This window comes from Furipterus horrens, unplaced genomic scaffold, assembly GCF_987537825.1.
Source record: "Furipterus horrens unplaced genomic scaffold, mFurHor1.1.pri manual_scaffold_11, whole genome shotgun sequence".
Taxonomy (NCBI): domain Eukaryota; kingdom Metazoa; phylum Chordata; class Mammalia; order Chiroptera; family Furipteridae; genus Furipterus; species Furipterus horrens.
The window spans coordinates 16,432,099-16,452,012 of NW_028327181.1; the positions used below are offsets into that span (position 1 = coordinate 16,432,099).

General features: G+C 54.3%; 1 protein-coding gene across 4 annotated transcripts; it reads right to left on the bottom strand.

Annotated features, from left to right (window-relative positions):
- Positions 1-965: 965 nt before the first annotated feature.
- PATZ1 (POZ/BTB and AT hook containing zinc finger 1) lies at positions 966-18,752 on the bottom strand. Of its 4 annotated transcripts, none has more exons than XM_090292447.1 (5): positions 16,583-18,752; positions 15,132-15,195; positions 8,828-8,999; positions 2,908-3,045; positions 966-1,506 (listed from the first exon to the last, which is right to left on the bottom strand). In XM_090292447.1, exons 1-5 carry the CDS (start codon positions 17,851-17,853, stop codon positions 1,088-1,090), a joined length of 2,064 nt encoding a protein of 687 aa, XP_090148573.1. In that variant the 5' UTR covers positions 17,854-18,752; the 3' UTR covers positions 966-1,087. The 4 variants fall into 4 exon arrangements, with proteins under 4 accessions (XP_090148573.1, XP_090148575.1, XP_090148574.1 ...); XM_090292450.1 differs by having other exon boundaries at positions 1,412-1,506; positions 2,908-2,980; XM_090292449.1 differs by lacking the exon at positions 2,908-3,045 and having other exon boundaries at positions 966-1,503; positions 16,583-18,750.
- Between the last annotated feature and the right edge of the window lie 1,162 nt (positions 18,753-19,914).

The following is a 19,914-nucleotide window of genomic DNA, read 5'->3' on the forward strand; positions in this document are numbered from 1 at the left end:
GAGTAACGTACTAACGTTTTTAATACAGTCTGATCAGATCAATTCACATCACGAGGTCAGCCTGGGCTTGCTTACGTGTAACACAGCCGAGGTACACAGTGTCCCTACCTGCCAGCTCTCCTGTCCTCCTGGCTCCCAACAGCACTGAAACCCCTACCTCCCTGACCAGACTGGCATTTTTAAAATTTTGCATAAAACTATTTCTTCCATAGACTTCAACAATCAACTAGCCAAGTTAATTATGGTACATCTAAACAAAGTTTAATACTAACCCTAACTTGTGACTGCGGTTTACAAAGAGCTCTGTATCACCTGGGATAGCTTTCAGTAGCAATTCACTACAACTGGTCCTAAAAAATAATAACAATAATAATAATAATTAGAGAATTAAAACCCAACAGCAAGTTGAATGGTTAAAATCACGTAAGAACTGGAATTTGGGGTGGGAGTGTCCTCAATAGCTAAGTTTGTCCTAAGAGCAAAATGCTAGCCTCCAAGCAGGGCACAGAAAGGTCTGGGTCCATCCAGGTCAAGGGTCAATCTCAGAGGGCTCTTAGAGGACATTCACCCCGTGGTCCATGGGATGCTATAGGCTTCCAGCTTCCTTACAGTTGGGCATCAGAGTTGTATAAGTGGGTGGAAACCCTACTCTGGTTTCTTTTTAGGGATATGAGATGGGGGAATGAGGGGTAGAGACGTGGGAAGGAACTAGAATCACTGAGGTCCCAAAATGCTGTCAGGTGTGGGTTTGGGATGGGGGTCACTAAGAATTGGGCACCAGGAATTCCAGCTTCCACCCATTAGAGAAACTGGGACTGGTGTTGCCTTGGAGGCCTATGTAGTGTTTCCTGCCCTTGCCCCATTCGGGGTCTCACAGATATTTCTGCAGAGTATCAGATGAGGATCTATTTCTAAAGACCATTGTGGGGGATGAGTGATGGAGAGGGATGGGATGATAAGGTGGGTGGGGTTAAAAATGAATAAAAACCTCTCAGCTACAGAACCCAAAGACATCACTTCCCTCCGCATTCACAGCATTTCTCAGCAGTCCCCAGACGGCCGTTTTCCTGGGGACACAGCATCTGCCTCACTTCCCCTCAGGCCCCATGGGCTGCTGGTCAACCTCAGGGTCTACTAAAGATGATGCGAAGGCCGACTGAACGATCTGAAACCCAAAGGACTCGAGGAGAGACATGTTCTGCTGGGGAGAGAAAGGTGAGCTGAGGGCGGGGCCCAGGTCCCCAAGGGGGCCCCCAAGGGCACGGACATGCACCTTCTGGATGTGTTTGTTCAAGTAGGACTTGGAGCGGAAGAAGCTCCCACACTCAGGGCAGGGGTACTTCTTCTCCCCGTCAGACTCCATTTTGTTTTTGGGGACCGCCATGTCGCAGGAGAAGGAGCCATTGGTGCTCTGCTTCTCAGGTGTCTTCAGATCGCTGGCGTCCGAGAGGTCACCGTAGGAGTCAGAGCTCTCAATCGGATCCTGATGTGAGCATTTCTGGCCTTCTAGGAGAAAACAAAACACAGAGGAGTGATGAGGCCAGGCTTTGGAGATGCCCCCTCTTGGAGGGGCTGGGCGGGGCCAGGTCACAGGGCAGCTGTGGAGGGCAGCTGATGGCCGTCCACTGTCCTGGCAGAACCCACCGAGGTTCAGCTGGTCAGTCTGGGAGCCTGGCGTACCTACGGGGGTGAGACAGCAGGGCCCTGGGGCTGCCAGCCTCCCTTGCTGAGGACTCTTCATGCAGGTGCACACGTATCGCTCACCATCATGTCAGCCTGCTTCAAGGAAGGGGGTGGGTATGGAGAGGGGGCCTCCCCTGCTTCTATCCAGAACAACTCAGACCCCCAACTCCTAGATGCTCTCTGATGATGCCAAACAGGTATGTCAATGGCCTTGCTTCTGCACCAGACCAGCTGCACCCTAGCAAGGCAGACCAGACCCCACTGATGACTGAGACAGAAGCCAGTCTTCCCAGTGCTGCAAGCACAAGCCCTGCCCTTACCGCCTTCCTTCTGCCAAAACCTTTCCTGGGCCAAGTGGCCAAAGCACAGAGATTAAAAGCAACTTTGAACAACTCAGATGGCTGGCTGTCCCCACACAGGGCCCGGGACAAGCTGACTTGAGACAACCCTTACTGCTCTGCCTTGCCTGGCCCACACTGAGTCCTCCACCAATCAGCAGCTTCCTGCCTGTGTTCAGAGCGCCATGCCGGGAAGGGAGGTCTGTGATGGGAGCATGGAGCATGCCATCTCTGCCATCCGCCAAGCCCCTGGCATCATCCCCAAGGCAACAACAACTGGAAATACCACAGAACAACAGGAGTCAACAAGTGAAGGTGGGGCTTACGGAGCTCTTTGCAAACAATCTAGGAGTAAGAGGCAGTCAGCTCATTTAGCGCCATGCATTTCACAAATGCAGCCAGAGGCCCCCTGGAAAGGGCTTCTCACAGCAACCAGTCACACCTACCAACGGGGAAACCAGCCTTGGCTCTCCCTGCCCTACAGGGTCAAAGGAGAAAGCATTCAGCCACAGCTCCACACTACCCTTGAAGGGCCACAGGCAACAGACAAGCCCAAAGTAACTCATCATGCAGGGCTCCTCTGTCTGCCCTGGGCCTGGGACATCCCTGCAGGGCTCCAGTCAGCGGAGGCTGGCCCGGAGCAAGGGAGGAGGGCTGGGGAAGAGGAGGCGGGGGCTGGATCATGGCAGTGCCCTAAAGCCTCACTCACTTCCCTGGAGTGAGATACCCACTGTGAATTTTATTCTGGAGGCCACTGCCACTCAGATCTGAGCCTCCTTGAGGCGGCCAGCAAGCTGGCAGCCTTCCCGCCTCCCCCCACCCGGCCCAGCGCCCCCACAACACAGTCTGCGCAGAGAAGCAAAGTGCAGAGCAAGGGGTCGCTTGCCTTTGTTGCCATAGGTCCTGGCGCAGTGGAACGCTGCTCCCCCATTCGGTATGGGCTCCTGGTGCCTGGAGACCTGGGGAAGGGGAACACCGTGGTGGGTTTTAACATGGACCTTTAAGTAGGAGGCAGAGGAGAAACCTAAACAAGACAAAAGGAGATGAGATCCCGCGGCCAGCACAGAGATACCTCTCTGCTTCCCCCAAGCCTCTCCTCTGGCCGCTCTGGCTAGCATTCCCAGGTCAGCTGCACCTAGAGGGGGCCCCTGCTTGGCTCAGAAACAGATGCAACCACGGAGCCACCAGGCTCAGGAAGAAGTGTGGCACTGTCCTCAAATCGTTTGTCTGCAGAGCCCACTCTGCAAGGCTGCGGTGGAGGGCCCAGGCCGGCTGCCTGGACAGACGGATAGTCGAGATCCTGTACCTGCCTGAACCAGAGGCCAAATGCCTCTAGGCTCGCACCTCAGGAAGCAGTGGTTTGAGAAGAGAGAGGTCCCACAGCCCCAGGTCAGCTACAGTGACCATGGTTAGCAATGTAGTCAGAAAAGTATATGGGGCTCCAGGGCAGCCATGGGCTGCCAGCAAGAAGAATGCTTGCTAACACTTGTAAAGGTAAACAGAAAAGGAAAACAAACGAGGTGGGGGCAAGATGAAATCCCAAAGGAATGCATCCAGCAGTACTTCTATTTATTTGGACATGTTCTATTTTCCTAACTTTTTTGCCTTCAGAATAACTGGATTTAGTAACTGTTTAGACTTCTTAAAGAACAGAAAAATAGGAAGTTACGTTAAAGGGGTGTAGTCATCTCTTATTCACGGTGGTCTTTTTGGTTCAGTTTTGGAGCATCCATCAGGTTCACTTAAGGAAGAAATAAGGATAATCTTTGCCTTTATTTCGGGGAAGGGGCAGTCCAGTAATCCTGGGGCTCTTCTAGCCCAGCCCAGATGCTCTGGTCAGTTTGAGCCATGTGGTATCTCAGGCTGGAAGAGTAGATCTTGGGCCAACTTGCATGCCACCAAAGGAGTCTGAGGATATGGACCCAGGTAGGTAGGTCAAAGGATTTCGACTTGCATTTCACAGGAAGGAGCTGTGTCATCGAACCCCAGTCACGAAAGTACCTTTGGCAGGAAGCGAAGTTTTTTTAGCAGAAGGACCACTTGGAGTACCAGTGCCTTAATGATGTCCCTTTAATCCAATCCAGATCTGGCTGACACATTCTCAGGCGGATACCTTCATTCCCTTTGAAAATTACAGTTCCAGGATAACAGTGGGATCCATTACTAACAAGTCAGAGGCTGGAGAGTACTGTGTTGTGTCTGCACGTGACTCGTTTTGAGAAGTCTGAATTAGCATGACCTTTGGAACGCTGCTATAGTAAAAGTTCACCTTTAGCAAGTGGCGATGGTGCGCCAGGGCCCAGCCCACTGTGTGCATTATTCTGTATTCCCCCAACCACCCTACGAGCTGGAAATTATTATGCCTGTTTCATAGATGAAAAAGAGGCTTGTTGAGGTTAAGTAACCTGCAGTCACATGGCTAAATGGCAGAGCCTGGACTCCAACCCCCAGACCATGTGCCACATGTGGTCCTTAACCACTGGACAGACTCTTTTTAATGGTTTCTTTGTCTTGTCCCTGGCCCTAGAAACATCCCTTGGACTTCTGCAATAGGTTTCATTATCACCATTTACATGCAAGTATTTCTCTTCCATTAGAATGGAAGCTGTTGATAGACATGGGCAGACCTATAGGAAGCTTTTACTCCCCGGACAATAGTGCTTGGTGGTTCTGGAGGAAATGGGGGACTGAGTGAATTTTCCTTCCTTTCCTGACACAGCTACTTCACAGACCCACTTAGGCCAGATGCTGGTACCCGGCCCTGCCTGGTACAGTGAGTTGTCCTGTGCTGTGACCGAGTGGTCTGCCTGGGGCCAATCACAGGGGACAGAGTGGCTTAAGAGGGTCCCATAGAAACATTCCTAAGAGGGAAGGAGTAGTCAGGAATGAGTAGATGAGGCTAATGGTAAAGAGGATCTTAGCACCCTCTTTGGTGCTATGCCCCCAACAAACAGCATAGGTATCAGGACTTTCTGATGATATGATGATGCCACTTCAGAAGGGAATTTTTTTCTTTGTACTTTTAATCCCTTGTGAGGCCTCTGAAGCAATATGGTATACCCAGGCGTGGTGCAATCAAAGGAGATGGGGAAGGACGGAAGGACCACCAGTAATTACTATGTTTACTCTCTGTGGGAAGAGCTATACCAGGGGAATACAGCAGATGCTCAATGAAAACTTGCTGCTTTTTCCTGAAAGACAGTCTGAGAAACACATGGCTGGGTCTCTTGACTTTACCCAGCTGCAGACTGTACTATCTATAGCAAAACCACATGGCAGGGTGGTAGGAGTGGATCCACAGCTGCCACTTAAAGCCCAGAACTTAAACACAGAGCAACTCAGCTGCCAACTGTTGGGCTAAAACAGAAGCTGAGTTTCTGAGAAGAAAACATCTTTAAAGTCAGAAATATTTAGTCTGAATTCTGAACTCACCTGCCCATTCACCACTGATTAACCAAGAACCAAAGAGGCAGCTTGATCCAGGTGCCAGAATGATGGTGACACTAAGTGCACATGTGACTCCACTAGAGCCAACAAGCCACCACCTCTTGCACTAGAGAGACGAAGAATTCACTAACAAAAGGCTACTGCTCTTCTGTTGCGTTTTCCTGTCTGTTGTGCTGCATTTTGCACCCCAGGAGCAAATCCTCCTTTTGCAAGTTCCACATCTATGCAGGGGTCAGGGACTTTTTCTCCTTGTCCAAACATTGGTGGGGCCATGCTCAACTGAGCAGAGTTAGATGAGGGCACTAAGTCGGTTTGTGTCAGCTCAGTCTGGGGAAATGGCAGGCTGTCCGCGCCCATGATTGGCACTGGTGACAACTTGCAAGCCCACCTCTGACTGGGAAGAAGAGTTTCTGTACCTTTTCAGCAATGACGTTGTAGACCAGATGTTGTCTCTCTCAAAGGCAGATTCCCAATAAGCTAACCCTCTTCCTCATGCCAGTACATATGCATCTATACAGAGACCCTGCTATAGAAATTTAAAAAGAAAGGAAGAAAATTATGGTGATCTACCAGGGCCTTCTCTCCTTCTCACTGATCAACTTAACTGATATTTTCAACTTGAAAATCAGGGTACAAGCTCTTCTCACCAACACACTCTTTCTACTGCAAATTATCTTCCTCTACAGAAGGTATGACCCACATCCTGATACTAGGACAAAGATAATGTCATCTGTCTCAAGTGTGGGGCTAGAGCGGCCAGGCTGCCTCTCTTCTTTCCCATTCTTCATAGTCAAGAACCAACTGTGTGGCAAAGAATGAAAATGGCATATCTATAGGTAGTTGACTGCTTATGTATTATGGGGACTGAAGGATCTCAGATGGCACTTGGAAATTCGCTTGACCCAACCTCGACCTTCTGACCAGCTGGCTGACATTTGCCTTTGCAAATCCTTGTAGAGATAAGAACATTTATTCGTGCAGCTCTTCCCTATATTCACGGCCTTGGTGGCAGGCAGGGCCAAGGATGACCCAGAGCTCTCTGCATTCTGAGCCTATGGTCTCAATGTCCTGATTTTCTTCCTGGAAAAACTGCTTTCTTTTCTCTTTTCTTTTTTCCCAGGAGGAGTCTCTTCCTATTTCTGCCCAAGAAATGAATGCAGAGGTAGAATCCTGATCCTTCTCTTCTGATAAAAAATGAAATTGTTTTCTCTTCCTTCTCGGTACCCAAGGTGGGCTGGACAAGGGCCCTCTTTTATCTTCTTGGAAGAATGGGACTTCCGGCTCTGACTCTGAGACCCAAAGCTGTTTAGCCTATGATCCAGATGTAGTATTGTCTTTTCTGAGATAAGGTGGCCTCTGCTTCTAGTCTTCCGGTGTATCCATCGCAGTCATGCAGCCTGTGGCTGCTACCCAAGTCCTCTTTACCAGCCCCAGGAAAAACAAATCCCGACGTACAATAGTTGCTGGCTTCGCCACATCAGCTGTCTCACAACTGGGTCAGCTTGCCCTGCTGGCCCCTGCTGCTCTTAGCTCTTCTTTTCTCCCGAGCTGAGCCGCCAGGCCTGGCCCTGGGTCTCCCACCAGTTCTCGCCCCACTCCACAATATGGGCTAGGTTTCTGGGTTTCCTCATTAGTATCTTTCTCCACTTTCATTGGCTTCCGATTCTGGGCTTCTGAGAACTTCAACCTTGAAATCGTGACAAAACTGAGGATGGCATGTTGTAGCAGGTTTAGAGTTATTTGGGGGGTGCTGTCAGGAAGCCAGGTTAGGATGAAGCAAGACAAGACACTTTCTCTAGAGCTGGGGCAGCCATGGTCAAGATGGCTGTCATAGCCTGATACCTTCCCTACACACGCAACCCCACAAGCTTACTGCCTGGGGGAACTTTCAGCCAAAAAGGCTCTACTGACATGTCAGAAAACAGGACAGACACTTAAGCAGTTTTATTACCACCTCCCAGCTTTCACGGCATGTTTCTTGGTGATGCAAACAGTGACATCCAGCGGCCTCCAAGGCACACCCCAGGAATGCAGTCCCAGGGAGGGACAAAGCCTCAGAGCACCAAGAACACCCAGCTACTCAGCAATTTCCCTCCACCAGCGACCTCAGGGCACATGGAGATAGCACAGGCACCCAAAGATTCCAGCCAAGGACTGTAGGGATGTTTTGCTGGTCCAGACCAGAGTGTCAGTGAGCTGTGTGTTTCCTAACACTGTTACAAAGTGTAAGGATGGGGCCTCCCAAGTGTGCAGCACCTTGTGGGGTTCAGTTAACCTGCATCTACCTTGTGTGTTGGGATCCTCACAACAACCCTGTGAAGTGGGCAAGGGGGCTGTTCTTAACCCCATTTAAGAGATGAAAAAACTGATGTTTAGAAAGGAGAAGGGAGAGCTCTAGGTTACATAGTAGGGTGAGGTAGGAGGGGCTGGGATAAACCCTAGGCTCCCTGACGCCTGGTTCAGTACTCAATCCACCAAGCCACACCCAAGACATCCAGAAACATTGGGACAAGGGTGTCCCAGGAGATAGGACTTCCCAGCAATGTCCACACCTGGCCAAAGCAAGCGCACCGTGCAGAAGCATCCTCAGGCCCACAAAAGACAGCTGCCCCAACCTCCTTCAGCAGAGATACCACGCAAGCCTCCACTGACCCTGCGCTTGCAAAACACAAACCTCAGCCCTTCCAACAGCCAACTAGCCCTGGCAGAAGCTCAAGTTCAGGACAGGCCTGACTTCATCCAACACAACAGCAGGGCCACAGAGCCAGACGCCACCTAGGCCGACCTCGGCAGCAAGCACACTATCCTGCTCAGAACACCTTCCACTTTCCTTTCTTGTCAAGGCCACAATCTGTCTGGGTTGGGGCTCTTTTCTGATCATTTGTGCTAGAAAGTTTCTGATACTGATCCACCTCTAGACTCAACCTCCTTCCCTGGCTGCTGAATTTCACATGCCAGTGAATCAGTCAGCAAAAGCTCGCAAGCAGGAGCCCTTTTTCTCCCACCTCTTAGGGCGCAATGACTCTCCCACCAACATCAACAGTTCAGCAGTATCTACAAATGCATCTACCCTGCCACCTGAGCAGCAGACGTTACAGGCCCAGGCTTGGGTACAACACTTCTTCTGTTCCCACTTGCTGATCTCTGGGAACTCCTATTCCAAGCACCCAAAGTTTCTCAGAAAGGAAGGGGTGGCAAGCAGCTAGCTGGACAATGAAGGTGTTTATCCTTCAGTGGGAACGGAAGGCCGGCCGTGCAAAGAATGGAGTCTGAGGCAGGGTGGTCAAGACACCCCCCGAGCCTCCCACACAAGCTCAGGCCCATCCTCTGGGAGAAAAAGGAAAGAGCAGGCAGATTACCTCGATTACAGATACTGCAGAAGTTGCTGGGGCCCTCGCTGTGCTTCTTCAGGTGGTCTGCCATGTATGCTGCCCGCAAGTACTTCCCACACACCTGGCAGGGCACCTTGTCTTCATGACAGGCCAGGTGTGAGCGCAGACGATCTCGAGTGGCGAAAGAAGCATTGCAGGTCTGAGGGAAGAAAGGAAAACAGTATGAGGTGAAAGCTGGCATTCCACACCTGACTTCACCACACACACTGTGAAACAAAACCATTTCTGGCCGACACACTGACTCCCCGTATAAAGAGAGCTTTAGTGTGTGGTCCAGGCTTTCTCCCCAACATGCCAAGTAGATGCTCCAGTTTTCCACAATGGCTCCTCACTGGACACCTGAGATGAATTCTTGGTTCCAATGGCTACCACAACATGGCACACTAAGTTCTGTGCTCCTCTACAAAATGAAGATAAGGCCTTTGCTCATTTGTAAACATCAAGAATTGACATCAGTTGCACTGACTATAAGGGAAATTTACAGAAGAGTTATTGGCACATAAACAAACCAGTCTTCCTGTTCTCCATCCTGGGTTTCCCTAGTTGCTTTATACAAAGAATTCAATTTATTCACTTTATTCAAGGGTGGCGTTAGTCTTGGCCACAGGGAAATGGAAAGGAAAGGCACCACAAAGCACAGAGGTTGCTCTTTATAGTCTTGTGAGTTTGTATTGAAACAGCAGCCAATAAAATGATTGTTTCAATTCTGCTAACATGAGAATTAGCACAGAGAAAGAGGACCAGAGGCTTTGGGGGCATTTGTGAAACGTTAAGTTGGGGAGGCGCTGGTAACAACAGGGAAGGTGATACTACCCTGCACTGACTGCTCACTAGTTCTGTGCCTTGCTGGCAGGCACCTCGCCTAGCCTTTTAGAGGCACTTATATGGCATGGCCCATCCTTACAAGAGCCCTCAGGGCAGGCTGTGTTACCACCTTCCAAGAGTGTGGCCACAGAAAGTGGTGCCGAGAGCCCCAACTCACAGCCAGGCCCCAGGGACAGATGACTCAGAGGACGGTGACTAGCACCAGCACCCTGGGAGGGCAGGCCCAGGCCCCGGGCATTTTCTGTGCCTAGGACCTGACTCAGTCTCAGTCCCTGATCTCCCCCCAGCAACCCTTCCTCAGCTGGGGCTTGCACAGGCACCCCAGCCTTCGAGGTCACGGAATGTCAAGGAAGTCCTCAGGAAGAGTCCAGTCTGTCGACTTTCAAGCAATTTGGGCTCTACGAAGGTGTTTCAGGGGTTCCAGTCAAGTTTGACTCATTTCTCTCTCTGCATGTTCACTGTTTTAGAACTGCAAGAGAAAGCAACATTCCCCTTTGACTGCACTACAGATTGAATGTTACCCCACTAAAAACCTGCCACCCTGTTCACTTGCTGGAATGGAGATGCTCCTACCATGTCTAACAAAGCAGACCCTGAATCCTGAGACCTCGAGGTAAGTGTCTGAACACTGTCATCACATACATTGATCTGTCTCCTTATTGCACAATCAAAAGCAAGAAGTAAATGCACGCAATACTGTGGAGGCAGAAAATGTCACCATTGCTACCCCAGTCCCAAATGTCTGTGCATCAGGACAGGCTTTGCTGTTCTATTATCTTTTAGGTAAATGTTACAATTTGAATAGAACAATTTATTCTAAGAAAATACAGCTTTTATTTCTTTCATATAGAGTTTATTTGACAAATGAGGAAACTGAGTTTATAAAGTGATTTTCCCAAAGCACATGATTCAGCTACTAGAGAAAGCAGCAGTCTAAATACCCTGCCACGCCAGACCAGTACCCTACTAACCTTTCCAGCTACCCTGGGCAGAGGGAGGCCCTGAGAGGAGACGGGACAGCTGGCCTGTGAGCCAGCCCCCGAGCCTATGAGCTTACCATCTCCAGGCTCAGGAGAGGTGGCTTCTGGTCAGTTAAAGGTGCTGATACTTTCTAACACAGTGTACCTGGTAGCCAGGACTCCCCTGACGGGGAGAGGTAACAGGATTGTGCAGGGAAACTCCAACACTTAGGTGCCTCAGAAAGCAACACGGGCTCTTGGTCTCAAGGCCACAGGTGGTCCCCACCTCAGTCTGGGACCTCATAACCCAATTATAAGCCACAGTGTGGGGGAAACTCTGAATCTTCCACCTCGCTCACCGGCCTATGAACCAGAGCAAGGGCTACTGCGAACACCCTCAGGAGGGTGCACCTGTCAATTTACCCACTGTCAAGAGCCAGCTTTGCCAACAGCCATTCACCTGCCCACCACGCCTCCAATGATGAGGCAGCATGGTCTATGTCTCAGAACTCAAAGGAACCAAACACGGACCAGGTGTGAGGAAGGGCGGCTGAAAGCACACATTCAGGATTCTGACTCCTCTGTTGCCTGGGAGCCGGCACCACCGGAAGGAGATGAAAGAAATGCCTTGTTTCTCCCGCCAACCTCCTTTTGCAATCTGTCCCTTCAAGCACTGCCTGTCATACTTTGCTACCTAAAGATAATGGACAGCCGAACCTCAGTTATCCACAAGTGGATTATCCATCTGGAGGGTTAGCTAAGCAAAATTAAAATCCCAGACCAGGCTGCCTTTGCCCACCCCATTCCCCATTGATTATCTCTCCAGGAATGAAGCTAACTTTAGCCTGGGCAAACATAATTAGGAATGTAAATCTGCTGCTGGGATAAAAAGAAAACACAAACCAACAAAAATTTTCAGCGTGTTACAAAGCCAAACTGAAGTGATTGTTGGCTTTTCTGTGCCAGAATTGCCCTTCGCAGCTAAGTCCCCAAAGTTTTCTGGGGGAATTTTGAAAGTGTATGAGTCTGAGTCTAGACCTGCCAGAAGTTCAGAGAACACAGGACAGAAAGAGTCTGGTCACGTGACCCAGGAGAGACAGGACACAGAAGAGTGGCTGGCTGAGGGAGAAACATATCAAAGGGGACACTTAGAACCTCCATGCTGGGGCCACTCAGGGGAAAGACACTTCCCTTCTGGGAGACAGGGACAGAGGGACCCTGATGGGACAGGAGTGAGCCTGCAGTAAGTAGCATGAGCTGCTTGTCAGTGGTGCTGGGAATGGCCGCCCTGCCAACAGCCCTGTGCTCAGGCAGCCTGCTCTTGTTATGTACATGTGCCAGGTCCCAGCCCAGCCAACCTGAACTTGGGTCACCTCTGGCTATAACCACTTAACACTGAGGCCCAGTCATGCCCCCATCCCTCCCCTGCCAATTTCTCCCCATCCCAGACTTCCTACAGCTTTTCTTCCCAAGGGTTGAGCTGCTCAGAAATGGGGTCCACGTGGTACCAGGGACACAAGTGCACACCCGACCTTTGGTGGTCTTGGAAGTCTGCCAGCCTCATGGGGTTCCCTAAGCAGTCTTTTCCATAGCCCTGGAAAAAGGTCTACGGGCAATGTATGCAGGCCCAGAACCAAAGACCCTCTTCTTCTTGAGGGTGTCAGCTCCCTTATTCCCACCTCCACTCATTCCTTCTCTTAACAAGCTACCCCTCCAGCCCAAGCCACCCCACTGATCCCTGAGAAGTGGGGCCGCTGGAAGCACTGGGAGAGGTCTCAGCTGCTCTAGCCTCAGCTTCAGGCTGAGCTCCCTCCAGGGGAAATGTCCTAGCCCAGTGCACCCACAGATCCAGCAGTACCTGGGCTGTCTGGACCAGTTAAGGACATTCAGGCCTAGCCCCGAGGACACTCGTGTATCATTGCCAAGCCCAAGGGTTCATGCCCTAACATCTGGATGGCCTTTTCACTTAAGCTGTGGTACCAGCCTTTGTGACTGGCCCCTTCTGTCTCTGGCCTCAGGAGGGGCTGAGAGGTACATGCCAGTTTTGCCAGGGGCCCAAGAAACCAACTCCCAAAGAGCAGTCTCTTTAACTCTTGAGGCTTTCGGAACACACGCCATGCAAAAGAGACGCTCCTGCTGGTTAACCAAGCCCAGGCTCACCGGGCTGGCCAGCCGAGCACATGAGAGCCAGCATGTCTCTGCTGGGTCATCATTAGAGGAGCTCCTGCTATGGGGCTGGAGGTGGGCCAGCGGGTCTGTGACAATGCTTGTTGGAGTGGGCTCGAACACAGAGGGACAAGGATGTCAGTGTTATGACACAAACCAAGGACAAAACACACAAAGCCTGAAATGTTAGAATTAAAACTTTTATCATCACTTCTGTTATCCCCACGAAGTCTGCGGGGGCTAAGGGGCACACAACCGGGATCCGAGGTGGGGGGGAATCTACATCTGCTTTATCAGCCCCCAAAGCTATATTGGTGACCCAATATAAAGCTACTGGTTAGTCTAGTTCCTGAACAGACCTGCTAATAAACCTCAAAAACACAAAAGTCTAATTCACTAGCCAGAAATGAAAGCAGGACCTGTCTGAGTCGGGAGGGAAAAGAAGGGTAGCACGGGCTGACCCAGCTGGAGTTGCACCAGAGTCTGCTCTGGGGGGGCATTCAGTCCAGGGTGGGGGGAAGGGTGGCCAGGCCCCATTCTAGAAACGCCCTGCCTTAGGGGAGGTGATGCCAGGGGAAGGGAAGCATAGAAGCCAGTGGCTTAGTTCCCAAGAATGCACCAACCTCCAAAATCACCCAGACAAGGACAGACACCCAGAGGTACCTGGAGGCTGTTGGGGGGGGGGGGTGTTGCCAAGAAAGGAGCTCCTTGCTACCCCTATCTGGGATCCCTGAGCTGGGATAGACTCCAAGTCACCCTGGGAGGAACCAGACACGGGGGTGGGCACCACTCTCCTGGCCTCTTCCAAAAGCAAGGGTCTCAGAGCAACCGCCACTCCCGTTCCCTCCACAGAAAACACTCTGGGGGTGTGGGGCCAGGCTAGCTTACAGGCCACTGGGGAAAGGCCCGGCTGCCCTCTGGGGTAGTCCAGCCCTGCCTCAGATATCCCGGAGGGGCTGGGCAGAAGAGAGCGTTGCTGGAGTGTGCTGGACCCAGGTTTTCGAGGGCTGGGAATGATTTTTTTAGAGAAAGGGAAAAGGCGGTGTCAGGAACCGAATGGGACGACCTCCACAAAGCAGGCTGGGCAAAGTCCCATGATGGCAGGTCGCTAGGAAGAGATTCCAGGGGCGGCAGGCCGCTGCTGCTCCCAACCCACACCTGGAAAAAGGGCAGAGAGTGCAGGTTACCCCCCCAGGCCACCGGGCATGCCCCCACTGCCCTCTGGACTCCTCCTACTCTGCCGAGCTGCTCAGCACACTGCCTGGGAGTCAGAATGTGCTGTGATGAGAAAATCAGAGACAGACAGAAGGCCACAAGGCACAGATGGATCCCAGCGGCCCCTCCCCTGGGTTATCATCCTCAGGAGAGGCCGCCCAGCCTGGCTTATGTGAACACCACTCACACCTGGCCCTTGGGGCGCTATGGACTACATACAATACATCCACCCCTCCCCACAGGTCTCCCTGAGTCCTCCCTCCTTGCCACCAACAAGACAAAGAGAAGCAGGTTCCCCTACCAGAGGGTGTAGTAAGCATTCCACAACTTGGCTCCCCCTCGGATTGTGGATTACGGGAACTTAGCACAGGAGAGGGAAGGTAACCAAGGAGAAGAGAAAGGTGTGTTTTCTTTCTGCTCAGGAATGCTCAGTAGCCAAGAGAGGAAACTCAAGTTTCTGGGTGCTACAGGGCCCCCAGATATTGTTCAAGCAGACAAATCAAGGGTGAGACTCTTGCCCAGCCTTCCTTACCTACTGCTACACAAAGAGCTCACAGGCCAGGAAACCGCCTTGCTCTCCAGTCCTTAGAAAGACCCCCTACTGCCTTGTGCCCGAACCTGAGGGGACCCAGAAGGAGCTCCAACTTGGGTCAGGCTGCCTGGCAGACAAGTGGAAGAGCTGTTGGCTGGACCACCAGGAGCTCTTTACAAACCCTTCCCTCCCTGTGGTGGCCCCTGCAAACTGCTGAGAACCAGAAGCCGGGCCCAGTGGGGTGCCAGTGCCCCAGGACAACACGTGTGCAGTGTGGCCCACCATCCTCGGAGCTGGCCAACGCCAGGAGCGGGAAGCTAAGCAACAGAGGACAAATGGAGACAGGGTGGGAACAAGGACCCAACAACCAGGAAGGAGGGGACCTCAGCGGTGGGGGGGAGGGGGCCAGAGGGAAGAACAAAGAAGAGCAGACGGAGGGTGGAGGGACAGAGGAGGTGTGTGCAAAGCGGTGGTCAGTCAGCCGGCCCAGCACGCACATCAGCTGGCTCATGGCTGGGCTGTAAGAACAGCAGCATTCTCTTTAAGCCCAGCTCTGCCCTGGCCTGACCCCTACCTGACACTTGTGAGGCCGCTCAGAAGTGTGCACCTGCTTGATATGTCCGTTCAAGTGATCGGGCCTGGAAAACAGAGAACCAAGACAGACTTTAAAATGAGACCTCAAAATATGAGGCCACACTCTTGGCCAGACCCCCCCATCCCCACCTGAACTGCTGGAGAGCACTCCCTCTCCCGCACCCCAGCATGACAAAGACACAGTCACCACCCAGCTCTGGGTCCAGACCCAGGCCTCTCTGCCCTGGTTTTCTCTAGAGGGAAGGGAAGTGAGCGTTTCTCTCTGCCCGTGCCTACCCACCTTCCCCCACCAGAGAACTCAATGATTTCTAGGACCAGAGGAGGTGGCTTTAAGAATGAGACAGGGCTGCCTTGCTGCAGTCTTTCAGGGAGGGGGTATGTGTGATTCATTGTCCAGACTAAAGCCCCTTAGAAATTCAGTATTCCCCTCCCCCAGCCTCTCCTGCTGTGGCAGCCAATGAATGCCACCCAGATGGAATTCAGTCCCCAGAGGCCAAGGGATGGAGCCTTAAGTCCCCAGCTGGGCTGGTAAGCCAGATGCCCGCAGGAGCAGGTGGGCAGGGGTTGCCTGACCGGTAAGACTGGTTCCTGATTGGGGCCCCTCTGAGGGAATTCTCCATCCCTAGGTTCCACACAGAAGGTCTTCAGTATCCAGGCAAGTTAAAACCAGCCTTTTATTCTGGATAGTCTCTTAAAAGGAGAAACAAAACAACCCTCGGCTCCCAGACAAGTTCTCAGTTCCCTATCAGGACCACTAAAAAGTGAATCTAAAAAGACATCCTTTCCCCCTTCCTCTATGTCCTGAGAACATAAAGGCGACCTGTGAGTCCAGTTAGGTTCTGGAGCCGCCAGGTCAAGGCTGATCAAAGATTTCAGTGTTAGGAAGAGACTCTAGGTCCCCAGCTCTGTGCCGCGTGATCCCAAGGGGCTGTGAGGGGCAAAGCCAGAGTTTACTGATCTATGATTGCCAGTGCTGTGTGCTGGGGGATTTGGTGGCACGGGAGTGTAAGGAGTCCGAGATGCACTTGTTTCTGTTTCAGTGTCTCCCTCGGCAGCCATTCAAGTGGGGAAAGTCGCTGGAGGAGCCCAGCCTCCTGCCCCCAGAGGGGGCCCCACGCCTGGTGCCGGAAACACAAAGGGAGCCCAGGGAGAAGAATGGTGAGGCCTGGTGGCTGTGGCCTGAGGAATCCGGGCCCCTTCCCACCAGGCCCCAGGGAAGAGACAGTAGGGCATGCCTAGTGCCAGAGAACTTCCCTGCAGTAAGAGAAAGCAGCTTCTTGGCCTCACCATCGCAAAAGCAGGGTCATTAAAACACTCTCCCCAAACCAGACATGCCCCTATAAGGCGAAGTGACCCTCACACTCCCCAATCTCCCATGAGCCAGGAATAGGATAGGTCACGGGGGGGGGGGGGGGGGGCGCCATTTCTCACCTGGAGAAGCCTTTCCCACAGCTCTGGCAGATGTAGGGCTTGCCCACGGACCCGTCGTGAGACCGCACATGGTAGGACATGCGATCTTTTCTTTTGAACCTCAGCCCACACACAGGGCAGGAATAGGGCTTCTCCCCCGAATGGGAAAGCTTGTGCCGATTGAGATGGTAAACATCACGGAAGATCTTGCCGCAGATCTCACATGCCACTTGCTTCCTGGTCCGGCTCCTCTTTCTGGGGCCGTCGGGGTCCTCAGAGATGGGTAGCCCATTCTCACCCAGCCTGGGAGGAGGAAGATCGATGTAGCCCAGCTGGAGACTGGTGACACCATGCTGGGCCTCATGCTGCCGGAGCCGGTTGGCATCAGTGAACACCTTCCCACACAGGCCACATGGAAGGATGCCTGCCTCCCTCAGGCCCCCTGGGGACCCGAACATTGAGTCCAGCAGGTTGGCCTTCCTTGGACGGCCCCGGCCTCGTTTGCCAGTCAGGGGAGGGGCACTGGATGCCACATTAGGGAACGGGGAAGTCAGCAGTTGGGGGGACAGGGGTCCAGCCACCATGGGCAAGCGGTCCACCCCAGGTAACACAGGCAGGGAAGCTTGGCTGGCAATGGCTGCACCAGCTGCCCGAGCTGCCTCCTCCTCAGGCTGCATGCTGCCTGCGATGCCATTGCTGTTGGCTGCCAAGGCTGCCCCGTTGGTCATGTCCAAAGGGAAGCCCAAGTCCGAGGTCCCAGGGGGACGAAAGAGCATGATGTCAGCCCGGGCAGGGGGTACCAGGATCTGCACGTTGGACTGTTTGATGACTTCCTGGCAGATCTCAATGACCGACCTCATCAGTAGGAACTTGGCAGCCGTCATGAGCTCAGGGAAGCTCTCCAGGCGAACCACGATTCGAGAAGTGTAGGCGAAGTCCAGGATGTCCCCGAACACCTTAGAGCTGATGGTGTGCATCTCCAGCTCCCGGCTGCCCCCAGCCCCGCCGCCGGGAGCCGCCGTTGGGCCCCCCACGTCAGCGGGACCCCCGTCCGAAGCTCCGCCATCGCCCAACTGAGCGCTGAACACCGACTCAAAGTACTCGCTGCAGGCGGCCAGCACGGCGCGGTGCGCTGGGAAGCTCTCGTCGCCCACCCGCAGGAGCACATCGCAGAAGCGCCCGCCGTTTTTCCGCTGCTGGTTCAGGTTGTGCAGCATCTCGGTGCTATGCCTGCTCACCTGGTAGGTGTAGCAGCCCGACGGGCCGCAGGAAGCGTCGTTCACCCGCTCCATGGCCGCCGCCCCCTCCCCACAAACTGGGCCGCGGCACTTCCCTGTCCTCCTCCCTTCCCCTAGGTAGCAACGAGAGGGGCGCAGCGGACGTGCCTACACTCCCTGCACGTGCCGGCCCCGGGCTCTGTAGTCTCGCAGGTGCGCCAAGCGCACACGCCCCCTGCCCGGATCGGACTTTCTAGAATGCAGGGCGCACCCCCCCACACATAGTGGTCCCTATCCCTGCTGAATCGCGGGTTCCTCGCTCCTCTCTGCCCGCCCGCCTCCGTTTCTCGGTCTACCTCCGGGGGTAACAGAGCAAAGAGGTGCGCCCCTCCTGCAAACGCGCCTGCCACCTCCCCTCCCACCCGCCAGGCGGCGCCGGCGCGCAGCCAACAGGGGCGCGCGCCCGGGGAGGAGGAGGAGGGGTCTGACGCGCAGGCGCGCGCGCGCGCCGCGGCTTTTCGCGGGCCCGCTGGGGGCGCGCGCTGCGTCCCCTGCAAAGCGCGAGCCGGGGCGGGGGCGCCGGAGCAGAGGAAACAAAAGGCGAAGAAGGCGGCGGCAGGCAGGGCGCGTACTGGGGCGGCAACACCGGCCGGGTTCCGAAGCCTGGCGGGCGGAGGAGGCGGCGAAGGCTGGAGCGGGCGGGCGACGGCGGCGGATGGGTGGGCCCTTCCCCGGGCCGGGCGAAGGCGGCGGCGAGCTGCGGCCCCGGGCTCCGTGTGTTCGGAGCGGAGGAAAGATGGCAGCGGCTGCACTTCCTCTTGCACTTTCACCCCTGGGGGGAGGAGAAGGAGGGGGCGATACCAACAACACCCCCCTTCTCGCTTGCAAGAAAAAAAAAAAAGAAAGGGCAAGCTTGGTGTGGGGGGCTCCTGGCGCCCCCGGCTCTGCACGTGCGCACCCGGATCTCTGGCCCGGGCCGCCCCGCGCTGCAAACTTTCCACTTTCTTTGTGCCGAGCGCCCCCCCCTCACCCAGCAGAGGATGCACGTCCCCCCTTCCCTATTTATACAACCCCCCCGCAGCTCCGCTCTCCCCGCTTCCTGCCCCCCCTCCCCATTCCCCAGCTCCGCCAATGCTAGTGCAGCTGAGCCCCCGTCCGGCCCCCGCCTCCCCACCCCGCCCGCGGGGCCGGGGGCTGCAGTCTCGGCCCCCCCGGACCAATGCAAACGAAGCGCCAAGCCAGCAAACCAGCTCCCACTGCCCCTCCCCACCGAGAGTGGCGGCGTGCGGAAGGGGCGGGGGGAGGGGGACCGAGGGGTGCAGATCTGGGCCCCCAGCCCCAGCTTGCGATGTGCACTAGTAAGTGCCGCGGGCTTCAGCTACCCTTCAGAGCCCACCTTTGATGCGCGAAATCCCCAGAAGCCGCCTGCCGACCGTCTTCCAGCTCCCAACCCTAGAGAGCTCGGGGTCCTGGCTGGGGACAGGCCGAACCTCCGGAGCTGCTTCTGTACCCCGCACACCTACCGAACTGAAGGGGCTGCGCGCCTTAGAGAGTTGGGGAGAAGAGGCCACTGTCCATGCGGCCCCCCAAACCACACGCCGAGCCTTCTGCCCCGGGGAGCGGATAGTCAACAGCTCAGGGAGGCAACAACATAAGAGACGAGGGCGGTGGACAGACGCAGGGATGTGCGCGCACCCCAGCAACCTCCAGGGAAGTGAGGGTGCTGGAGGGTCTGAGGAGCGCCTTTTGGCCTCTAGAAGGTGGGAACATCCTCAGCGGCCGCCGGACGCTCGGGCTACAGGCCCCGCGGGCAAGCCTGGGCGCTTTGTCCCTGGCTGGCCCGAGGATGCTGCCGCGCGCGATTTGGACACCGAGGTTCGCCTGTCGGGGAAGCTCTGGCGACCGCCACGGGGCAGGCCGACTTGGAGCACCGGGCTGCAGGCACCGTGTGTGCAGGCGGGAAGTTCCCACAGTTGCAAAGAGGGAGCAAAGTAGGTGTTCCAAACTTTCCACGGTTCCAAACTGAGCGCTTCCATTAAGAGAAGTGGTGTGTGTGGAGGAAAAGCATTCTGGGTATTAGCATGCAAATGAACGCGCCCGGCTTCCAACTCCACTCGGGATTCCCACCACCGCGCG